We start from the raw sequence: 23,470 nt of genomic DNA, 5'->3' as shown, positions 1-23,470 counted from the left end.
CTTATTCACTTTGAATCAACATTAATATGAGAGCTGAAAGACACCCTCAAAGCTCCAACTCAGTTGCTGATTTCACCCATATCTTTCCACAACTCTCTCACAACCTTCAACTGTACTACCCTTAGCAAAAGATAATGCAACACGTAATTCCAACAATATAATACATAAATCTCACACAAACAACATTTCTAGTGGAAATCTCGACTGCATTTTGTAGCAATAACAAATATCTGAAATGGCAAGACTAATATACCAAATTGTAGAGCATAACAAGTAACTGAACCTCTCAAATATACCGTTTTCAACAACCTATTAAACTCCATAACCTAGGCACATAGACAGAAGAAGTTCAAATACATCCATATTTTTCAATTGATCCAGAGGACCCTAGAAGCTAGAACATGATCCCAACTACAACACTCAAAATAAATAGCATTATCTCAATGAAAGCCAAAACGATGTTCATGGCCGACATCAATGGCATGATCCACAACCTACTTCACTAGAGAACACCCTTTTTTCCTTGAAAGTGACCATGTCGAGAGCAGCTTTATCTGACCGGTATCCTTGATTTAAGACGAAATCCGAGATACGACCATCGTCAAGTCTACTATGTAAATCGTCATACCACAGGAAAGAGCTAGAATGTTTGATATTTGCTGGATATTTGTAAAAAAACGGCCACTGTGTTTGGCTACTTTCTCTACACAAAATAACCTCATCTTAGCCCCGACCACAAATGCAGTCTAGTATGAGCTCACCGTCTGCAGTTGATTTCGACATTCCCACGCCACATAACAAATAATACAAGGCTCAGTCTACACACAACATATAATAAACGAATTGAAATTTATTTTACAAGAATCGAAATTATTCCCAAAAAACACACTCCTGGAGGGTAGAAGATTATTGTCCCTAACATGAGGAAACACACATTTAACCACAACAAATTTTCCATATATTTCCGCATTCGATTCCAATCAGATGTTGGTTCCACATGGTCGATGTATTCTATGTCACCGTAGTCATCGTGTTCAACAGCATCATGTGTCCCTATATCCAATGCCTCCTCAACTGGATCGCGTGTCATTTCTCCTTGGATAAAATTATGCAATAAGAATCAGGCCATGATCTGTGTTTTAATTAGAAAAAAGTTGGCAATCTGAAGCACATCCCATCACATGTTTAACACAGCAAAAGCACGCTTGATTATATTACGTGCTTTAGTGTTCCGTAGACTGAACAACTCACGGGTATTCTAGAGTCTCTGGGTGCCTACTCCTCATTCATTGAAATAATAACGGACACCTTTGAAGGGTGGGAGAAATCCTTCAGCATTTGCATATCCATTATCACATAAAAAATAATTCCATATATCAACAAGTAGAAGCATAATCCAATCAGTTTACAGCAACAAAGAATCACCTTGAACGAGGAATATGCAAGTTTTACATAATGTAAGACATATGACAACCTTTAGGAATCTTCAGATCATCTTCCCCTGGTGACCTTATCTCGAAGCACCCGAGCAACCGGCTGAGCCTTTCAACCCAGGTAAAAAAACATGAATCTTATTTTTCGGTCACAAACAGAAAGGGTGTTAGTCGCAATTTGTCCTGTTCGATTGCGGTAACGTGGCTTGTCCATGTTGCCGACAAGGACGTTGATATACGTCCCGTCTAAGGCTCCAATACACCCCTACGCATCATTACAAATAAAAACAAAAAGATGATCGTACAATAGAAGTGGATACATGTAGCACTGTATTATCCATGCATTACTAAACTAAATTATCCTCGTAGGGAACATAGTACCTTAAAATATTTCCACCTTCGGTTGTCATTATCATCCGTGACAGGTTCTGGTTTAGGAAACAAAATGGTGTGTAGTCTGATAACAACTAACAGAGCACACAATCTCTCAAATGTATTCCTATCCATACGGAGGTTCACTAAGCAATCAATGTCGCTCACGGATACAAGGCTGTTCATCTGCTGGACTTGTGGTGGAATTCAATTTATAAGTGAGTAATGCCTAATAAACTGTCTACCGTGCCTCAAATAGAAATACATAAGTATGCTACTTTGTAAATGGAAAATGTTTATTATGTCTTCTAACAAAACGTAAATGGGTGTGGAGGTAGATAACGTAGGTGCCATAAATGAAACATTTCAGAAATGACGCGTTAAATTTTCTGCACAGAAAACAAAGGAAAAAAATCGTCGTTATCAACAGAACGAATCTCACAAACTACCGCTACAACAAGCAAGTATATACGCTACTGTGACATATACAAATGAGATAACACAACTTCAACAAATATGTGATTGAGAAAGAGAGAGGAAAGGGCGTTACGGCGAATACAAATTGTTCTAACCAATATATAAAACAACAACATAATTGCAAAGGAATGACATCATATAACAAAGAACAAATTCTCTTCATACACTCACATCGGACATCGAAAAATACTTATATCAGAAATTGAAGTGCTCTAAACATATGCACTCTTTCCTTTTTAGTCCGTCCCACAAGAATATGCACAAGCCTCCTCTCTCTAATGAGGTGGGACCCATTCTCAATCGGACACAGGTGAGTAATACTCCATTTCGGTCTACCAGGAAACATTACAACTGAACTCAAAACAATCGATGACCAACAAAAATTAGAAACACACAATGAAGCAGAAAAATTCAAAACTTACCAGTCATTTTTTTTCGTAAGCACCTGCGCCGTTTTTGTTGGCAAAGCTATTTGTTCGTCCTTTCACCACGAATGTGTAGATTGTGGGAAGCTTGTGCAGCAGGGTTTTCTTCGATGTAGTAAAGCTTCAATTCTGAAGTTAGAAGATAGGAACTCAATACACCAGTGAAAAAGGAAAAGTGGAAACATTCACCCAAGCGAAAAAATCAAAACTAGCCGTGGATTTGTTTGTTCGCACCTCGGCCATCGTTGTCTTCTTGTTGCTGTGTCACTCATTTCACCGATTCTGGGAAGCTTGTGGAGTAGGGTTTTCTTCATTGAAATCAAATTGAATTTGATTCAATTTGAAATTAGAAAATGGGAGGGGGCAAAGGGGAAGAATAGAATTATTGGTCACAGAAAGCGAGGGCAATTAACTCAATCGGTGGGTATGCAGTTAGATATACGAAACTGGACGAAATCGAGTGAACATATGGCAAACAAACACAAGATTTAACATGGTTATGAATCCTTATCTATGTGAAAAAATAAAGTAACTAAACGACTCCTAAGAAAAAAACCTCTAAAGTTGATTGAAAAAATAGAAATAAAGTTATTTCAAGTTTACTTAGACAACTACGTTTGAAGTACTGATGATTTTTCTACGGGGGAAAATTCACTTCTACTCAATCGCCAAATGAATTCAATCAAATATTATGATTTAAATAATTATTTTTCTCAAAAGAAAAATAGACATGAGATAATATGAATATTAGGGATTCAATACACATGTGTTTGCCACGGACTTGCTCTTGTAAATATTTCAATAACCTAACAACCCAAAAAGAAATGAAACACTAAAAAAGGTGGAAAAGAAAGAAGATGAAGGTGTTATAATTTAGATAGATGCTTCGAACCTATAGACCTTCTACAAAACAATGAAGACAACACAATATAACTTTCACCAAAGCAAAAATCTAAGAGCATTCCCAACGGTGAGCAGCAGCTCACCGTCCGTCCTTGCCGCTGGCAAGGACGCGCTCCGCCACCATTGCGCTCTTGCCGCTGGCAGGGCGCTGCTCTATGCATAGAGCACGTCCGTGCCAGCGGCAAGAGCACAGCGCGTCGACGTGGCAGCTTCCGATTGGCCCGTTGATTTATCATTTTTTTATTTATTTTTTTAAAAAAATTGAAAAAATCTGAAAAATTCAAAATTAATAAAAAAAATATTGTCTCACTTCCTAATAAAATATATCCATTTTTTCCACACTTTTAATTTATTTTTTTCATTATTTTTACCCCAAAATTCATACTTTCATCTATAAATACTCTCATTTCAAACACAAAAAATGACACTATACTAAACAACTCTCTCAATCTCAATTTTTAGGATTTTAATTATGTAATTTTTAATTTTTAGGAGTTTAATTATGTAATTTTTAATTTTTAGTATTTTAATTATGTAATTTTTAATTTTTAGGATTTTAATTATGTCTTTTTTATTTTATTTGTAATTTGTAATATTTATTGTGGTTTTTTAATGAATTTTAGTATTATGGAAATGTTATTGTTTAATTGAATTTTAAATTAATTGTGCTCGTCCTTGTGGAAGAGCACAGTTGTGGGTGTTGTGCTCTTACCAGAGAGCAGGCATGAATAGTACCGCCCGGGCCCACAACCGTGCCGCTGGCAAGAGCACGGTTGTGGATGCTCTAATGGCTCCACAAAATTAGCAACACAAGAACTAGAATTACATACATTAACATTTAATCTAAGCCCGACAATAGATTCAAATGCAACCACAAGAGATTTTGATAAACCTTAAAAGATGAAGGGGGTGCTCAAATTTGAGACTTTGTTTTACAATATCATTCAAAAGCTCTCAAATGAAGAACCCTGGTTGGGTATTTATACTAGGGTGGAAAAGAGAGTTCAAAATAATAAAAATATAAGTCTTTTTCAAACTGTCTGACACGGCTGGCGAGTGGCTAGGTTCGTATGTGAGCGAATCTGGGGGCTCGCTGGTCTTGCTCTTGAAAACTCTCATAGGCAGCTGGCGGGTCGCAAGGTTCGTAGACCGTAGTCTTGCGAACCTTCGTTAGCTCTGTTCCACGCAGTCTTTTTCAAACTGCCATATCTTCTTCATTCGGACTCTGATTTAGGCGTGCAAGGTACGCACGCGAAGCTTTTTCGAAGGCGGACACAATGGTGGTCTTTGAAGAGCATTTGAACATCATATGGATAGGCAAATTGTTGTTCGAATCTGACCCCAATTATGGTTTGGCTCATTGTCACTTCTTCGTCTCACTTCCTTGGTTCAGCGCTAAACGGATTCGCATCATGGGACTTATATACTATGGAGTAGGGATGTGATCAAATCCAAACTCTATATATTGTACAAACTCCAAACTATAATCTGGACCGTTAGAAAATGTCAACATATGACAAAATAATAGCAACAAAAAATGTCAACACAATGTCAACGGTTGATGTTGTGTTGAAATTGTGTTAACATTTTTTGTTACTATTATTTTATCATCTGTTGATATTTTCTAACGGTCCAGATCATAGTTTAAAATTTATACAATAGATAGAGTTTGCATATTAACACTATCCTTATAGAGTATAATGAAAATGAAATGCAATTTAAGGTTTCTGCAACATAGTTCTCCCTCATCCACTAATAAACTTCCTATTTTATCATTTTCGTCCTTACAACAATAAATTTTTGTACTTTTTACTATTTACATCTCACTCATATTTTATCACGTACTCCCTTCTTCGTCCACGAAAAATAGGACATATTATGAATGACACGGGTTTTAATGTGAAATTGGTAAAGTAAGAGAAAAGGGAGAAAAAGTAAGAGGGGAGTAGTGTTAGTGGAATGTGGGGTCCATATTATTAGTAAGAGAAAGGGAAAAAAGTAAGAGAGGAGTTGTTGAAAACTTTCCTTTTTTAAATATGCTCTATTTTTTGTGAACAACCAAAAATGACAAATGTATTATATTTTTTGTGGACGGGGGAAGTATAAAACTACTCGCTATATAAAAATAGTACTCTCTCCGTTTCTCCATAGTTGAGTTATTTTTCCATTTTGGAAAGTTCCCTCATAGTTGAGTCATTTCCCTATATAGTAATTTTTACTCTCTCTTACTTTACTTTCTCTTACTTTGTTCTCTTTACTATACTCACTTTCTATTTTATTCTCTCTATCTTTTTTTCTCTCTTACTTTTTTATCTATTTATTTAACACATTCAGCGTTCCCGGAGGGAGTACTCACCCACCAATTTTTTACTCGCCTTCCAACTTTTAGCAGTTTGCAGCGAAGATAGCAATGAAGAAAGAAACAGTAGAAAAATACAGTACATATTTGTAGAAAGCATCGATCCTTTTTCCCTCTCACAGCTAGAGGTCCCCAAACCGAACCGAACCGGCCGGAAACCGTCACCGGCGGTTCCGAACCAGAACCGTCGCGGACGGTTCGAACCGTGACCGAAACCGCCGATTCAGGTTTCAATTTCATGCAAACCGTAACCGGGTGTTTTTGAACCGCCAGTTTCGTCGGAACCGCCGACCGACAGCTTTTCAGACCTATTTCCGACCAACACCCTAGCCTTTTCAGAAACCGCCGGTTTTCGTCAGAAACCGTTGACGAAACCGGCGGTTCCATCCAAAAAACCACCGGTTCCGGCGGTTCCGCCGTATTTTCAAAAATTTGAATTTTTGAATTTTTTATTATTATTTAATTTAATCACATTGTTCCCCTATAAATACCCCCTTCCTCTTGATTTCTACTCACCTCATTCTTGTGTTAACAAGTCTTTCTCTTCTCAATCTCAATTTCTCTATTCTCAAGCCACCATTCTCTCTAATTGCTCAAGTTGTTTACGTTATTTGCGCTCATAATTTACTCACGTTGTTTACGTTATCATATTCACACAATCACACTACTCTCTAGTCTCTATTCTCCAATTTCAATTTCCATATATATCATATCTTCATCTCGTCGTCGTGGTGATCGGGGCAAGGGAATTGCCCAAGATCAAAGTGATACTCGTCGTCGTCGTGCCCCTACTAGAGCACAAGTTGCGGAGGAGGTGGGAAGGCGAGCCGCTCTTCGAGCGCAAGTGAGTTCTAATATGTTTTTGTTTTTTTAATTCATTTTTATTAAATTCATAATTTCATTTTTTAACATCTATGTGTCTATGTGTTTTATTTTTGTTAGTATTTTTACTTAATTGTATAGTTTTCGTAGGAGGAAGAATATCGAAATGCGGCCTTGTTACTTGCCCTCGCCGACACCGACCAAGAAGGGGGCATTCACATTCGGCTTCGCATTTCGAATACGATGTGAATCTATCATCGGACGAAAGCGATGATGGATCGCATCAATTCCCCCCTTCTAGCGCCGGCCAAGTTGGCGAAAATGATGAGGAGGTCGATGCTCCTCTTCCTTCAGGACGACAAAAGAAGAAGATGTCTCCAAAGTTGAAATCCGATATTTTCACCAAACATTACAAGAAGGTCCTGGTGGTAATTTCAAATCCTAATGATCCGACCACTACCATAGAGACAAGTGAGTTCAAAACATATTGTAACTATTGCGAGAAAGTCTATCCATTTGGAACCGATGGGGGATATGGTACTCTCTATCGCCATTTGAAGGTATAACATCCCGTGGAATGTGGGCATACTAAGTCCCAAAGCCAAATAAACTTCCCTGTCGGCTCATCGTCTCAAACAAGTACGCCTCTATTTAAATATGATCCCAAAAATGTTACCGATGCTATGGTAAGATGGGCGGCAATGAAGCATTTGCTGTTTAATTTTTTTAATGACAAAAAATATGAACTTACTATGCAAACCGCATTTAATGTTGCTACAAAAAGAATTCCCCCCTCAACTGCTCAAAGATCTAACAACCGACAGTTTTTTGATAAAAAAAGAGAAGTAGGAAATTTTTTATCTAACTTGGGACACAAAGTTAATATTTGCTCTAATGTGTGGACGGATTCTTTCCAAAGAAATTCTTACATTGGAATTTCATGTCATTTTATAGATAATAGTTGGACTTTAAATAAACGTTTAATTGGTTTTGGACGACAGAAGAAGTAGACTCACCGGGCAAAACATGGAAGCCGCCATGTTACTTGATGATTGGTGCTCCGCCGAAATTAGAGACCAAGAACCGGATTGGGACAATCAAGTAGTACAACCCGACCAAGACTACTTTCCCGACGAAGAAGAGTAGGCCAATTCCTCCGATCAAGCCAAATAGGTAAGCAAGGTAAGAGAACTACGTGGACTTTGATTCCAAAATGCAATTGAGCATTGAGGATACTAGGCATCTCCCATAAGTTGAGCTCAAGTCCTTTTCTTTCATTTCTTTTTTCTCCCATTTGTTTCGAATATGTAATTTGTAAATTGTAATAAAGACTTTAAGTCTTTTGTAATTTATAATTTTTAAGTTGTAATTTGTAAATTTTAAGTTGTAATTTGTAAATTTGAAGTTGTAATTTGTAATTTTAAAGTTGTAATTTGTATCAATAAAATTGCATTTGTACATCGCATTATTCAAATGCAATTTTATTGATGCAAGTATATTTACATTTTTTACTTGAATTACAATGTTAACAAAATAAAATACATGAACCGCCGGACCGGTCGGCGGTTTCGAACCGTGAACCGCTGATTCCTGAACCGTGGTGACGTCTACTGATAGCTGAAAAAAGTCGACTCCCTCTTTCAAAGTAATGCAATTCTCCACTTGAGTTGAGTGATAGCAATGGCGCTCACACTTCAAACCATCTTCACAAACAATAATCCCACCAAATTCCAATTCCCCCCGACCCATTTCTCCAACTCCCCCAAATTCACATTCCCGCCCCCAAATTCGAGGTCCCATTTCCCCAATCAAAATATCTCCACCCGCCTTTTCGCCGCCGCAAGAATCACCGATTCATTCCAAGAACCCTCACAGCAGCAGCAACCCAACGCCGACGGCCTCGACGCCCTTCTCTCCCTAGTAGAATTCGTCAGCCTCTCATCCTCCGCAGCTGTTTGCGTTTATGCCGCAGTCAGATGCGGGCTTCAATTGGGCGCCGCTTTGGGGAGCAGGGTTTTCGCGTGGCAGTGTGTGGTTCTCGTGACCGGATTGGCTGCCGGGGCGGCGATACGGCGCCGCCAGTGGAGCAGAATGTGCGGCGTTGGGGTCTCCAGTGCCCCGGCTAATTTGCTGGAGAGGGTGGAGAAATTGGAAGAGGATTCGCGCGCCGCCGCCTCCATCGTTCAGGCGCTGGCGAGGCGGCTCGAGAAGCTCGGGATTCGCTTCCGGCTGAATCGGAAAGCTCTCAAGGAGCCCATTGCTGAGGTAATTCCTTGTTATTGCTTGGATCATGCTACATTTTGGATGCTGAATTGTTGATAGCATAGTGTATTCGCTCAATTTTCATTGCAAATTAAAGCACGAAGCGATTGCGAGGAGCAAAAAAACGCACGAAAATTGGTTCGATAACCCAATTTATGTCGAAACTTTTCAATTTAAATATTTCTTGCTTGGTAGCATTTAGGGTGATAAGTCATGTTATCGACTCTTGACTGAATAGGTTTCTTGTTAAAATTATGTAGGCTTTCTAGTTGTTTGTAGTAGTGTGAAAAAGTTTCCCGTTGATAGACTACCATCTTAGATAATGTGCTTCTTGATTGTAAATTTTGAATGTGTATATATGAAGATGCTGTTCTCACTTCCGGAGCGTGTTGTTATTGTGTGTGTGCGTGTTTTTAAAATTGGTTATTTAATCAAATGAAGGTTTTTTTGCTGTTGATAAAGTTCAAAATTGTTGCATTTTGTATCAGACAGCATTGTTGGTCCAGAAAAACTCTCAGGCCACCCAAGCATTGGCTGCAGAAGGCGACGTTTTGGAGAAGGAGCTAGGTGAAATCCAGAAGGTTCTACTTTCTATGCAGGTATCTATATTTTTTTTATTGAATATTAACCTTAGATAGGTTGATCATTATGTTGAAACTAAAGCCTTATACTACCGTTATCATCACCGGCCAAGCAGCAAAATGCAAGAAAAAAGAACTCTTTTTTTTGACTCCTTTTAGCTCTCGTTATCAATGGAAATGATAAAGGCAGAAGAAAAATTCTCCCTTCTCCTTTTTGTTCTCTGCAATTTTACTTGGATTGGTTATATTTAATCTTTTAAAAGGCTATGCTGGGAATTTCTGCACGAAGTTCGTGCAACTTTGTTGAAAATCAAAACCCTCCTCGCCTCCCCGTTTCAATCTTGGAAGGGAGAGCATCTATAAGACTATAATATGCCTTTTGGTTTGCTTTACCACTTCATGGTTGTGTTTGTGCTGTCTTTGCATCGTTCTTGGATATTTTTTTGGCAGTGTTGGAATTTTCGAAGGATGATACGGAGTACTTTTTTTAGGTAAAATATGCATTCTAGCATAGATTTCCAATTAATGATAAGCTGTTTAATGTAGATGACTCGTCTAATTTCCTTTACATATTAGGAAGAAATGTGATGATTTGAACAGTTAATTCATTTAGATTGTTTACTAATTAAAGTCTGAATCTTACTCCGGTTCTTCGACTGAGTTTCATGTAGGAGCAGCAGCGAAAACAGCTCGAGCTGATTATTGCAATTGGGAAAGCCGGGAAATTGTGGGACGGTGCCAAACGCGTAAAAGCCCAAGATCCGAAAGCACCCGAGGCTCCGATCAACAAGATAGAAACAGTGGCGTGGCAGAAAGAAAGCAACAACGACATCCCGTAGATTCTGACTGAAACACTTGCGACTTCATCCTCAATCTCTTTTTGATGTGGAGAGCTGCAGAGACAACAAGCACCTTGGCTCAGCTGCCGGTGATCCAGAACTCCAGCGGCGTGCGAGTTTGGTGGCTGAGCAGAAATATGTCGCCTTTGCCACCTAAGTTGTTCCAAAAACATGAGTTATGTTAGTTTTGTTTGTAGATTTTGGAAATCATTTTTTTTGGCAATTTTAGCCGTAATAATTGTGACTACGAGATAAAAGTTGACTTGAAATTGTAGTAGATGTTTTAAGGGGGATAATTTTGGACTCTCGAAATTATAACAAAGTCCGCGCAGGGATGTGTTATATTGCTAATTATTTAAGTTGCTAACTCTGCTAACTCATCAATGCAGTGTATTAAAAATGTCAATACGGTGACATTAAAATATCAACATATCAACACAGTATATTGAAGTTCAACAAAATTCAACAAAATTATGTGTTGATATTTTAATGTCATCGTATTGACATTTTTAATACACTGCATTGATGAGTTAACAGAGTTAGTAACTTAAATAATTAGCAATTTATCACACTCCAACCCACATAAAATTAATGGGTGGTATTAAGTCTCATTTGATTGTTTATTGTGTCTTTTTAGGTTTCGTGTAGTCTATTATCATTAAAATTATTTAGACTTTCTATGGCTATCGTATGGGGTTATCAGATTGTTATGGTGTTGCTAATTTGTTTGTCCTGTTTGTGTTTGAACGAAGTGGATTTGATTGTGTTTGTGTTTGTATTTGTGTTTGAGTATGGGCTTATCAGGTTGAATCGACATGATAACAAATCGGCTTGCGTGATTTGTCAAGCCAATCTTTTTGGGTATCAATATGTTAAATTTTTTTATGATATCTTGCAAGGAACATGAAGACATTGAATTAAGCTAAAAAGGTTTTGGAAAATGCAAGAAAGTTTCATACGATCTGGGGAAATATCAAGAAGTTTCAAAAGTTTAAAGGGAAAAATGTAGAATATCTCAAATGTTTGTGTATTTACAAGCAAATGACATCATTGCACTATAAATGACGTCGTTTTGACTACCGACGTTCCTACCATATTAGCACTTTCTGGTGAAAATACCAGAGTTAATCTGGGAAAAATCAGAAAAGTCAAAAGTTTATATATTTTTAGCACTTTTTGGTGAAAGTACCAACTTTAATCTGAAAAAAATTATATTTTAAGAAAAAATCAGAAAAGTCCAAAGTTCATATATTTGTATGCAAATAACCTTTGATATATATACATAATGTATTAGTATAAAGAATGAAGAAAGCCATATTTCATAGAGTATTATTGTGATATCCACGTCATATGATTGTAAATCTCATAATTTGTGTTAAATAGAACAACAAAGCTATACGAATTTAGTTGCAACATTCAGATTTCTAATAATTGCAAGTTCTGCATAGAAAAATTGAGTGTTATTATATGAATGTGATGACTTTGGTATTCAACTCTTAGAGCATCCATAATGGTTTTCGCCCGGTCATAGCCCAGTCACAAACTCCTCCTGCCACATCATCAGCACTAAAAATCCTCATGCCACATCATCAGGACAAGCAAATAGCCCAGCAATAGTCTAGCCACACCACTCAAAATTATATAAAACAAATAATTGACAATCACACAAAATACGGAATTAAATTTACGACACAAATACTGGAAAATCTAATAATTTTATTTAAATTAAAAAAAGTACATTTAAAAAAATTACATAATTTGCCAGCCGCATCGTGCCTGAAGTGGAAATACAGATATCGATGCTCCAAGGCGTTAACAATACGCATAAACAGAGCTCTGCTCATCCTAAAACGGCGCGTGAAAAGGTTGGCGTTGAACCGCGGCTCCTGTGCGAAGTAGTCTTCGTATAGGCGCTGATGTGCAGCTACGTGATCACAATCAATCACTGTTCGGCGGTGGACAACTGGTCGTGGTCGAGGTACTGCCGGCTGCAAGGCCCTCTGCATCAGCTGATCAATCTCACAGTTCGTATAGGCCTCTAACGCTTCGTTCATTCGACGTTCGTACTCCTCAGCATCCCCACCACTACCACCAACGTTGCTCATTTCCCGTTGTTGATCTTGTACAGAAATTAAGATAGAGAGAGTACTCGTTAAAACAAGTGGTGCGAATGAAAATGACGTGCAAAGCGCGTATATATAGTGTTTAGAAAATTAAAAAAAAAATCGCTAGCCGATCGCTCGCCGGTCCGGAGCCTGCAATGGCGGCGAGCGGACCACGAGCGCATCGGCCAGCGTTCGCCGATTTTTTCGCTGAAATGGCGCTCACCGGTTACAATGGTTTGGCGAGCGAACCGGTGAGCGCCGAAGATCGGCTAGCCGGTCCGCTCGCCGCCATTGTGGATGCTCTTAAGGATTCTTGAAAAAATATCAAGAAGGTAGAGTATTACATGATATCCAAGTAAGACTCACCTATGTAAGTCAGAAGTGATGATAATTTCAATGCAAGAATACTTATGAATCCAAAATAGTGTTCCATGGCCAAAGCAGACACAAACGTGATAAATTGTACTCCCTCCATTTCATGTTAATAGAATCGTTTTTCTATTTTGGAAAGTTCCAAGTTAATTGAGTCATTTCTATTTTTGGCAAAAAGTAATTGTGTCTTTTACTTTATTCTCTTTTCACCTCTCTTACATTATTCTCTCTTACTTTATTTTCTCCTACTTTTTCCACCATCCATTTAACGCACTATTCTCAAACTCCGTGTTGAAAAAAAATTGTCTCTATTAACAAGGAATTGAAGGAGTACTAATGTTCAGGTATCACATCCACTAGACAACATGTATGGACTATTGTAGTGATTAGTGGAAGGTTCAAAATGCTAATATGCTATTCAAAATGCAATATTATTCATCGAGAATTGAAAAAAATTAATTTAAGCTTATCGAGCTCTAACCAATATAGGGATTATTGGAAACGCCAAAGACTTAGAGAATTTCCGAAAAAATATATTTCTAAAAATATGAAAAAGGAGGGAATAAAAAAGGAAGGAGAGCTGAGGTAGTGTAGAGTGTAAAATGGAAGGGTTAGAGAAGCTGGAACAGCTTCAGTCGAATATTCATTTGCTTCATTCTGTTGGAGTTTCCGATGCCAATCCCGACGCCGAACGCTTCCTCGCCGATTTCACCTCTTTTCTCGTAATCCAATTCCACAATTTCATTCACAGATGCTATTCAATTTCTCAATTTTGTCTTTTCAATTGCTTACAGCATGTTTCGATTTCGATTTTGTTCGTAATTGTTGTTTCCGTTATGTCATTTGATTTCCGATTGCGCCGAAGATGCAACACAGTGGTCAGCTTGAGCTCTCATTGAAGTGCCATTTGATTTCTAAACACATTTCAAAGGTTTGTAAATTGTTTGCTTTCTGTTTTTTCCAACTCTAGTATGCTAGAATGCATCTGATCTCTCTCTCCAGATAACGGATTTACTCGTCCTGGATGCAATGCAACGCTATGAGAAAGGTAATTGTAGAACATCTGTTACTGTCTTATGGCTTATTGGTTGATTTGGATTAATATATATAAGGATTTGTGTAATATGTGATGCTGTGGTTCGATTATGTAATACCGCCTCCGTCCATAAAAAGTAGACACAATTGTATATGCCACAAGTTTTAATGTGCAACTGGTAAAGTAAGAGAGATGGGGAAAAAAGGTAAAGAGAGAAGTAGTGTTAGTGGATTGTGGGTCCTCATTATTAGTCTCATTATTAGTACTCCCTCTGTTCCTTGTTAATTGAGGCAATTCTTTTTGGCACGGAGATTAAGAATAGTATGTTAAGAGCATCCCCAAGGGGAAAGGTATATTGAGAAGTACATTTCTCATTTATCTTCTCAAAAAATGTTATTATACCTTCTTAAAAAGTAATGGACTCCAAGGAAAGAAGGTAAATTAAAAAAGCAAACAAAATAACTAAATTTATACCTTTTCTATCAAGAAGAGGTAAAGATACCTTCTCAAAATGAAAGAATGTATAATACCTCCTCAAATACCCTTTCTTTTTGAGCATGAAATTTTATGAAGGAGAGGTAAATATGGTAATTATTTCTCTTTACCTCTCCATTTACCCTCTTCCTTGGAGATGCTCTAAGTGGATGATGAATAAAGTAAGAGAGAATACAATAAGAGATGAAAAAAGAATAAAGTGGACGATTACTTTTTGCAAAAAGTAGAAATGACTCAATTATATTGGAACTTCCCAGAATAGAAAAATGACTCTATTAACATGGAACGGAGAGAGTGGTATTTGAATGTTAAAAACTTTTAAATTAGTCTAATTTCGGTGGACGGCCCAAAATGGTAAAACTGATCTATTTTTGTGTGGACGGAGGTAGTATGTATCAGAACATAAATTGTGTATAATAGTTATTCTGAACCTGAGGTTTCGCAGATCTTCATTGTGATGATGATAAAAGAAATATGGATCCTGTGCCGAGCCTCCCTTATGGTGTTCCTGTAATTGGGGTGGATGCAATGATACGTTCTAATTCTACTCTTGAGGATTTTGTAAGAATTCTTCTGCTTCACTGAAATTATTGTGGAAGCCATTTTTTTATATCAGCTGCTTGGTGTTTCATTTCAGTCAGGCATTTAAAGGCTGATATCGCACAAGATTTGTGTTTCAACTTTTATATGAATCTTATCATCAGTAATGCTGACATATTTCTGATTAATATCCTCAGTGCCGATCATATTTTGTGTTTCACAAAATGGAAGCAAACCAGCCACAATCAATTTTCAAGAACCTACCTATGCTTTCATTCACAGAAAGTTATATTTATCAGGTAAGTTGTCTTAGAAGATTATAACTTTTGCAGCTTTAAATCTATCGAAATGTAAATAGTTTCATAATGCTTTTACTCGTTCTTTTTGTTAAATTGCATACATGGGCTTAGATGAATAATTCTATTATGCCAATCTTAATTTGCCTTTGCTCTTATTTCACTTGTTTCTTGTCTAGTTGGACGACTTAAACGAGAAACTCGTACAGATCCCAATGGGTGAAGATCCAACTCCTACAGGCTTTGAGGTGATAGCATAGAAATCCTTACCAAGATTAATCACTTCAAAATTAATACTATCTATTTGACTGTTTTAATTTTGACTGAAGTTCAGGACGATGAGCCAAACCCATGTGCAAATTCTGTACATGCGTTCGAAAAGAATCCATTTCAACCACTCTTTAGTGTACTAGAACGCTATGGGCTTCTGACAGAAAGGTTCAGCATTTCCGTTGGCACTTAAGTTCATGATATTTTCATTTCTCATTCTCTATAACAGGAATTGTGACTGTTGAGAAAGTCATTGAAATATTACTTTGCAATATACATAAGGATTCAAGAAGAGTTGAGATATGGCGAAGAATATTGGCATCTGGAAAGAAAGCTTTGCTGTGCAGTGGCGAGAAACAAGGAGGTATACTAATACTATCATTGAGAATTCGAATTGTTTCTTATGTAGCACACTTGAAGCACTAATGGTTCTATGACCGTCACTCACCATGCTTTTGTTGCTTGTTGGAGAAAAATGTGGTCCAGCTCACTATTACTATATTTAACAAGTTGAGAAAACAATAATGGCTTAACTTTCATTTATCAATATGAGATCATTGCCTTACATTGGTTTTTCTGATATGAGGTACTTCCAGATATCAATTGAGGATGTGACGAGGGCCATTCATCTGAAATCCTTCGATTATCGGGTGCTAAACCTTCTGTTATATCAACTAAGAGGAGAAAAGGTATCCTCTTAGATGCCATCAAACATTTCTTTGGTATATTTTGTTATTATTTTTTTAGGAATGTCTTTTCAGTTGGCTTTAAATATAAAATCCATATTAGTCACATGGATCACATTTTGATTTTCGGTAATCCATCATGAATCAAAGTGAAGCAAAGCAAGCTGTAGGAGCCTAGACATCTGTTACCAGATTGTTAATGAGCTATCAAACAATCATATTCTTTGCTGTGTATTTATTAGTGAGTGATCCTTTATTTGTCCAATGTATTGAAGAAATGCATTCTCTCTAATTAGAATGCAAATGAGTTCTCTAGGTGTGATATTCATTGATATAATTTCTTCAAAGCTGTTTTGAAGGTAAACGAACTGCATATGGAATTTCTCTCAATCTCAGAGTTGCTCGTTGAAGTATCTGATGATCTGTAAGTGATATCTCTTTGTAAATACTTATGTTTTGTCCGTCTCTCGGTGGGAGAAATGGCCAGTCCTGTTCCATAGGATTGATTCATGGGAGTTTTTCCATTTCTTGTGCATGTTGGAACAATAAAACTTCATCTTGAGTTAATCAAATGCTGCAACAGGTTTGATTATGAGGTCAGTCTCTTTTAGCTGTTATTTACTTTTGCTAGGTGGGCATTTGTTTGGAAATAAGTTTCTAGGGAGTATAATTTTATATTTTTTTATTTGGTAGGACGACGTTGCAGAGAATAGTTTCAACATTTTGCGCATGTTTGTAAACTGTTACGGGGCTTCTACAGCGCCAATCGTGCTGGTTAGTGGATCTTGACATTTCTTCGACTGAGAGCCTTCTTTACTAAGTTTCACTTGCGCTCCCCCCCCCCCCCCAAAAAAAAAGGAAGAGAGAGGAAAATCAGCATACTGTTGTTATGTTGATATCCCTGTTTTTATGTGCTGGTGCAGGCAAAATTCATATCTGAAGCAGAAGAAAAGTATGATCTGTTATTTAAAGCATTAGATGAAGAACTGTCGGTGAAGTACCGCGAAAGATGTGAAGAAGCTACAAGAGAAGGTTAGGTCCAGAGTCAGAGATACATACACACTCTCCATCCCACAAAATAGTGTACACCTTGGTTTAACACAAGTTTAAATGAAAGTTAGGTAGTGTATTTTGTGAGCTGAGAAAGAGCCCCACTTTGCATTATTTTGTGTGACATTTCAAAATGACATAGTGTGCATTATTTTCTGGGATGGAGGGAGTATCCAAAAGCTGTATTGTTAATTGAAATTGTTCAGGTGGGAAGACATTTGGCCCTTCTCTCGGAACATGGCACATTCCACCAGTTATTGAAAATGAAGCAGAATACCGGAGACGGGTCGTTTCATCTAAAGCTCCATGAATGGCGGATTCGATATTCCTAAATGGTGCTAACAGGTTCCTTCATCTCTGCATTCGAAGTTCGTTAACCACCGCAGGCAGACAATTATCTTTGCTAGTGAGCTGTGCATGACGAAGATAATGTTGAGAGATTTGGCCCATCATTTTTTGTTACTTTTTGATATAATAGACGAAGATAGTTTGAATATGTTGGATTTCACATATTTTTGGTGCCAAAATGTATTGGCTTTCAGACTGTTTGATGAAGAATTTGGAAGCATGGTTTTGCCAAATTTTGGGATATTCTTATTTGTTCTTATTAGTTGTTCATTTTATATATTATTGGAGTGTAATATATTACTACTAGTTGCAAATGATTCATGGTTTAGGCATTAGAAACTTGCACTTGCCAATTACCATCCATTCATACACATCCAAATTCATTACACATTTATAACCTCACTTTGTATTATCACAACCACACACACACACCAAACACCTTCATATCACATTCACATCCAAACCTCACTCAAGGCGACTGCGGCCAATCGTAGCCAGCGTCCACCGCGTGCACGTCGTCATAGAACCACATCTCCACATCGTCCATCGGGTTCTCGTCCCCCCACAGGTCATCAAGCATGTCCCCATACTCCTCGTCATCGTCATCAATGTCGTCGTCGCCGGCGACAAAGTCCCAAGCCAGGTACCCCGACGAGCCCGAGTAGTCCGAGCAGTTGTCCCATCCGTTCATGTCGTAGCAGTCCACCACGAGGGGCCCGACCACCTTCAACTTGGGGAACATCTTCACAAATTTCTCGTCCAGCTTCACGCCCCAGCACCCGCGCACGTCCAGCAGCTCGAGGTGCTTGCAGTTGCTGAGAATTTCGACGATACTGGCCGTGTCCACGAGCAAGTATGCAATCTCGAGATTCTTGAGCTTGGGCATCGTGGAAGCAATGGCCAGGGCTTCATCATCTTGGGAGAGCTTCTCGATCACCTCCAACGGGTGCATTATCCGCCTCAAGCTGCTCAGAGACTTGCAGTTCTTCCCTAATGCCTCAAGACCTTCAGCTCCAACACTAATGCAGTAGCTCAAATCCACAAATGTGAGACCACACAGCATTGCAGCAGCCTTCCCCACTACTGCGTCGTGTATTTCGCTTCTCGGCAGTCTCAAACTTCGCAGAGATCGACCACTAGAAACCAAAATCGCACGAATTAAGGAACAAAGAGTCAGAAAAACTAAACTCAACATACTTAAATACTCACTGATCTGCTATGAACAAAAGGGTTTTGTCCAAGGAGAGGCCGGAGACAGTGAGCTTTCTCAGAGAGCCACAGCTTCTAGCTATCAGCAATCGGAGCATTCTATCCACGACCTCAGGCTTCCTGTTTCGACTCCATTCCTCAACGTCGATCTCTTGCCAGCAGTAAGGCCCCGTGGCTGCTCGTCCCCACGATTTGCAAACCCTTGGAACAACTGTTAGAACCTCACATAGTGAGAGGTTCTTGAATATTAGGCCTAGTGCATCAGGTAGTAATTCATCCCATTTTCTTGAATCCTCACCTTCCTCCATCTATATATAGATTCTTTTCCTGTGATTTGGGGGATAATATATAAGAAAGGTTGTACAAAAAAGCTAATACTACAAAATCAAGACTCCATTTTTATAGTATTTTAAAATCAAGCTATAAGCTGGTTGTGAATTACAGGACTTGGAAGTTTCCTTCAACCAATAAACCCAACTCAAATAAGGTGTAAAGTAGTAATCTTTGGATCCAATTCAAGGAAGTCTAAATTTCTTTCACCCTTCAAGAATCAAATCAATTCAATCCGGACTACTCTCCCCCACACTCATTTCCATAAAATTAAGCATCAAAAATTCATATTTGAGTAATCCCTCCCCCCATAAACAAAGAAGAATGTAAAGATTCAAACTTTTGTAAAGATTCAAACTTTTTACTTCATGGTAAAATCCCAACATAAAAAAGCACCAGAATTCAAGAGCCCACATCTTCATAAATCTAAAAATTCCCAAAAAAAGCATATAGAAAGAAAAATAGACAGCTAGAATCCACACAAAAACAAGAGCAAAGACGTAATACCAAGAAGGCCACTCAAAATTTAGGGGGGAGAGAGAAATGTTGGTCATGATAAGAGAGGAAACTTGTAAGAGCAAAAAAAGGAGACAGATGGAAATGCAGAGATAAAAATGTGATCTTCACACTTTAGAGGTAGATAGTGTCTCATCTCCAAAAAGAAAAAGGGGAAAGGGAAAAGGAGGTGCAAAAAATTACCAAAGCTTTTTGTAGTAGTCTTGGATCTGTAAACACACAGCGGCTATCCGCCTGAAATGAAGGGACCTAAAGGAGAGCTTGTTGAGACAGAGAGAGAGAGAGAGAGAGAGAGAGAGTGAGTGTGTGGAAAAAGGTTACAACAAGAGGAGAACCAAAAGCAATATAGTACTCTTGTATCTTTGTGTTGTGTATTTATTCATCTAAATATACATCAAGATTCTTCCATTTTTTCTACCATAAGTGTTCAGTCAAATAGTACTATTTTCGAGCTGCGGAAACTTTTGTTCATATATAATCTTCCTAAATATTTTCAGTATAGTTTTCTTGATTATAAATTGAGTCTATTTCGTTATTAATAATATTTTAATTATTTTTTTCATATTTTACTAAATTGGTAATCTTTTTGTTTCGATTTAAGTGAGAAGTTTTTATTTTGAGACATAAGTTTAGATAGTTGTTTAATATAAGAAAGATAAAGACATAACAAAATAAGATACATTATAAAGTACAAGACATAATATGTTAAAATAGGAGAGATGTGTGAGTTAATTATTGTTAAAATATAAAACGTCTAATTTAGATTGGAACGAACCAAAAAATATATATCTCATTTAAATCGAGATTGATGGATAATTAAAATTTGTATTGTCATATTTACAGAAGAGGGAGAAAGGAAGGGTATTATTTTGTAGGTAGACGTATTCACCAATTCTTTCAAAACTGCATCAGTTGAGCGAATGCACGATTTAATAATTATTTAATGAAATATTATCCACGAAAATCTTGAAATTTGAGATGAGAATTGCATAACAAGATTCGGCGCTGAAACCCAATTCAATTGATTCAATAATATTCTTTCGACTAATCAATTACTTTATTTATTTCTCAAAAATTAAGAATTATTTTTTTAAATCTATTCTTGAAAAGTATAAATTTTTTAATTTTAGAAATTCGATTATAGTACTAATAATATGAAATCTACTATCTACTAACACTACTTATACTATTATTTCTCGAATTTTTCTTACTTTACCAATTTCTTTTTATCCCATTAAAAATGGAACATTTTATGAAATGAAAACAACACAGTCTTTACTTTTTCATCTCTTTTAGTATATTCTTATCTTATTAACTCACAAAACAACACTATATAAACTCTTGTGCCAAAAAGTAAATATTTCATTTCTAATAGGACAGAGCAGAGTACATTTTAATACGTGTTTAACTAAATGTTCATACTTTCGTGACGGATGAATTACTATACATCAGAAATTGAAATAATTATTTTTTATTCGCCAAAATTTCAAAAAAAAAACTTTAGAAGATTCTAAGTTGAAAAAAGACATAAAAAGTATGCCCATTGGGAAAATAATGCAGCCCAGCATATCAAAAGTCACCACCACGACTCACATTTCACATCATTAGTGAAAAATTGACAACTTTTTTTACCCTCACTTTTTAAATGCGACTAGTGACACTTATAAAAAAATAAATTTTCAAATGAACAATAATTATTGAATGAATCACGTACACACATACCCATTAATTTCTCTAGATGACTTAGAATATTAAACTTCGACACAAATTAATTTTAGATATAAACATAATATAGTTACATCATATATTATAGTAGTTTGTAAAAAATATATACTCCTACAATAATAAATTCTCCTGAAAATGGGAGTGTGAAATAATTTGTATCTAAGTGTTTCAAACTGTATTTCTTTGTATAATAAGCAATTTTCCTAAAAATGGGAGTCTGAAAATAATAGTAATAAATTAGGTCGAAGAGTTTGGTGAAAATAATAATTGTCATCAAAGTGAGTGAGTTTGAATTTTGTACCCAATATCATTTGAATTCTATGGTGAAAGTTCAAAAAATTAAGACCCACGTTCTCTAAAAAATATTTTATGTAAGTAAAAAGAATGTTTGAGTCAATGTGTTTACTCAAAATCCATTTAATATTTTATTAATGTACTACCTCATTTCACTTCAGAAATATGTAGCTAAGGTGATTGTTATGAACACGAGATTTAGAAAATGATTGTTCAATAATTGAGTGAAAACAAAATAAAATAAATTAAAAAATGAAGTATAAAAAGAATAAAATAAATAATTAAAATGAGATTAAAATAGCATAGAAGATAAAGAAAAATAACAGTGGAATGACAAAAGGACTCAACTAAATTAAGAGAAATGAGTACTCCTGTTTAGGGGAAACTAAATAACTAATTAATCCCTCGTGCTCACAATAAAAGTCATGTTTTGATATTTTGATCAGTCCCACAATAAGAGCTACATTTTACTTTTATCATAAATAATAAGTAGGTCATATATTCCACTAACTCACTTCAGTAACATTTTATTATAAAACAAATATAAAAAACTGGACATCATATTCCACTAACTTTTCAAACACACTATTCTTTATATTCTTAAAACTCATGCCTACACCCAATATGACTCCTATTGTGAAACAGAGGGAGGAAGTAGTATATTTGTATATAAATACTTCATCTGTCCGCGAATAAAAGATAGTAGAAGTACATTTTTTATATTTTGGGACGTATGCACATACATTCATTTTTTCCACTTTAGTAATTAGATTCATACTCCACAAACTCATTATAAATATATTCTACTATAAAATTAATATAAAAAAAATAACTCACGTTTTACTGACTTTTTAATTCATTTCTTTATAAAATAAGTTACATGATTTCTTAAAATTTGCAACTGATTAAATTTGTCCTTTTACCATGGACGAGAATTTATTCAGAATTAGGATAAATGGACAAATGCTTAATTATTTGGGTTTTGAAATACAATAATGTTATGCAGCCATATTATGGTCAGTCATAAAAGGGTATCATAGTAATTATAATTTTTAAAAGAGTGAACATCTTTTTAGGTCTACAAACTTTGCCAAAATATTATTTTAGGTCCGTGAACTTTGAAAATATCATTTTAGGTCCGTCAACTACAAGTTAATATCATTTGAGATATTTTAAACTTTTTTTCTGGACGAAAATGCCCTTAGGGCCTTCAAAGGGCAATTTGGACAATTCTTTCGCCACGCATCTTGCGCCAAAGACCTATAGTCCAACAATTTTTAACGGCAAATTTTTATATTTAAATTTAATTTAGATGGTAATTGATCTCATTCTGAAATTCATATAAATAATACTCCGAATCCAAATTAATAGCTATCCAATTTCAAAACAAATAAACTAAATATAATTCACAAATCACCTATAGTAAGTTCTTAAAATGCAGTTTAGATTAAAAAAATAAAATAAAGTATCTAAGTCTCAATTCACTATCCTTATATAATTGGTCATCTAATAATTGAAAAATGTACTATTTTTAACGGAAATTTTAATTATATTTAAATTCAATTTGGATGGTAATTGAATTAAACAGTAGTAAAAAAATTGTTGGACTCTAGGTGTTTGGCGCAAGATGAGTGGCGAAAGAATTGTTCAAATTGCCTTTTGAAGGCCTTAAGGGCATTTTCGTTCGAAAAAAGTTTAAAATACCTCAAATGATATTAACTTATA

At 36.3% G+C, this 23,470-nt stretch overlaps 3 protein-coding genes and 1 long non-coding RNA gene across 10 annotated transcripts; 2 read left to right on the top strand and 2 right to left on the bottom strand.

Moving 5' to 3' along the window:
* Positions 1-821: 821 nt before the first annotated feature.
* Positions 822-3,306, bottom strand: LOC121770930. Of its 4 annotated transcripts, none has more exons than XR_006043886.1 (3): positions 2,942-3,306; positions 1,426-2,836; positions 822-1,329 (listed from the first exon to the last, which is right to left on the bottom strand). It is a non-coding gene; the product is annotated as an uncharacterized LOC121770930 (long non-coding RNA). The 4 variants fall into 4 exon arrangements; XR_006043887.1 differs by having other exon boundaries at positions 822-1,095; positions 1,475-2,836; XR_006043888.1 differs by having other exon boundaries at positions 822-2,194; positions 2,454-2,836; positions 2,942-3,305.
* Positions 3,307-8,453: 5,147 nt separating this feature from the next.
* LOC121769968 lies at positions 8,454-10,824 on the top strand. 2 transcript variants are annotated; one of them, XM_042166754.1, is made up of 4 exons: positions 8,454-9,056; positions 9,542-9,652; positions 10,085-10,125; positions 10,306-10,440. In XM_042166754.1, exons 1-4 carry the CDS (start codon positions 8,472-8,474, stop codon positions 10,331-10,333), a joined length of 765 nt encoding a protein of 254 aa, XP_042022688.1. In that variant the 5' UTR covers positions 8,454-8,471; the 3' UTR covers positions 10,334-10,440. The 2 variants fall into 2 exon arrangements, with proteins under 2 accessions (XP_042022688.1, XP_042022686.1); XM_042166752.1 differs by lacking the exon at positions 10,085-10,125 and having other exon boundaries at positions 10,306-10,824.
* Positions 10,825-13,453: 2,629 nt separating this feature from the next.
* On the top strand, positions 13,454-17,948 carry LOC121772006. 2 transcript variants are annotated; one of them, XM_042168920.1, is made up of 14 exons: positions 13,454-13,672; positions 13,816-13,881; positions 13,953-13,998; positions 14,927-15,042; positions 15,219-15,320; positions 15,497-15,565; positions 15,652-15,755; positions 15,870-15,951; positions 16,184-16,276; positions 16,633-16,697; positions 16,857-16,869; positions 16,967-17,047; positions 17,197-17,305; positions 17,530-17,948. In XM_042168920.1, the coding sequence occupies exons 1-14, from the start codon at positions 13,553-13,555 to the stop codon at positions 17,631-17,633; spliced, it is 1,170 nt and encodes a 389-aa protein (XP_042024854.1). In that variant the 5' UTR covers positions 13,454-13,552; the 3' UTR covers positions 17,634-17,948. The 2 variants fall into 2 exon arrangements, with proteins under 2 accessions (XP_042024854.1, XP_042024855.1); XM_042168921.1 differs by having other exon boundaries at positions 13,493-13,672; positions 13,827-13,881.
* Positions 17,949-17,995: 47 nt separating this feature from the next.
* Positions 17,996-20,072, bottom strand: LOC121772007 (F-box protein FBW2-like). 2 transcript variants are annotated; one of them, XM_042168922.1, is made up of 3 exons: positions 19,910-20,072; positions 18,881-19,207; positions 17,996-18,807 (listed from the first exon to the last, which is right to left on the bottom strand). In XM_042168922.1, the coding sequence occupies exons 2-3, from the start codon at positions 19,186-19,188 to the stop codon at positions 18,141-18,143; spliced, it is 975 nt and encodes a 324-aa protein (XP_042024856.1). In that variant the 5' UTR covers positions 19,189-19,207; positions 19,910-20,072; the 3' UTR covers positions 17,996-18,140. The 2 variants fall into 2 exon arrangements, with proteins under 2 accessions (XP_042024856.1, XP_042024857.1); XM_042168923.1 differs by lacking the exon at positions 19,910-20,072 and adding an exon at positions 19,718-19,873.
* Positions 20,073-23,470: the final 3,398 nt, after the last annotated feature.

The sequence above is a fragment of the Salvia splendens genome, chromosome 16 (genome assembly GCF_004379255.2).
Source record: "Salvia splendens isolate huo1 chromosome 16, SspV2, whole genome shotgun sequence".
Classification (NCBI taxonomy): domain Eukaryota; kingdom Viridiplantae; phylum Streptophyta; class Magnoliopsida; order Lamiales; family Lamiaceae; genus Salvia; species Salvia splendens.
This window is presented reverse-complemented; position numbering and strand designations above follow the sequence as displayed.

Bases quoted from the DNA above. Each gene is read 5' to 3' on its own strand.
- LOC121772006 (XM_042168920.1), top strand. From the start codon at position 13,553: ATGGAAGGGTTAGAGAAGCTGGAACAGCTTCAGTCGAATATTCATTTG. The intron at 13,882-13,952 runs GTTTGTAAATTG...CTCTCTCTCCAG, and splicing joins TTTCTAAACACATTTCAAAG to ATAACGGATTTACTCGTCCT. The intron at 15,952-16,183 runs GTATACTAATAC...AGGTACTTCCAG, and splicing joins CAGTGGCGAGAAACAAGGAG to ATATCAATTGAGGATGTGAC.
- LOC121772007 (XM_042168922.1), bottom strand. From the start codon at position 19,188: ATGGAGGAAGGTGAGGATTCAAGAAAATGGGATGAATTACTACCTGAT. The intron at 18,808-18,880 runs GTGAGTATTTAA...TTTGGTTTCTAG, and splicing joins CTTTTGTTCATAGCAGATCA to TGGTCGATCTCTGCGAAGTT.
- LOC121769968 (XM_042166752.1), top strand. From the start codon at position 8,472: ATGGCGCTCACACTTCAAACCATCTTCACAAACAATAATCCCACCAAA. The intron at 9,057-9,541 runs GTAATTCCTTGT...ATTTTGTATCAG, and splicing joins TCAAGGAGCCCATTGCTGAG to ACAGCATTGTTGGTCCAGAA. The intron at 9,653-10,305 runs GTATCTATATTT...AGTTTCATGTAG, and splicing joins AGGTTCTACTTTCTATGCAG to GAGCAGCAGCGAAAACAGCT.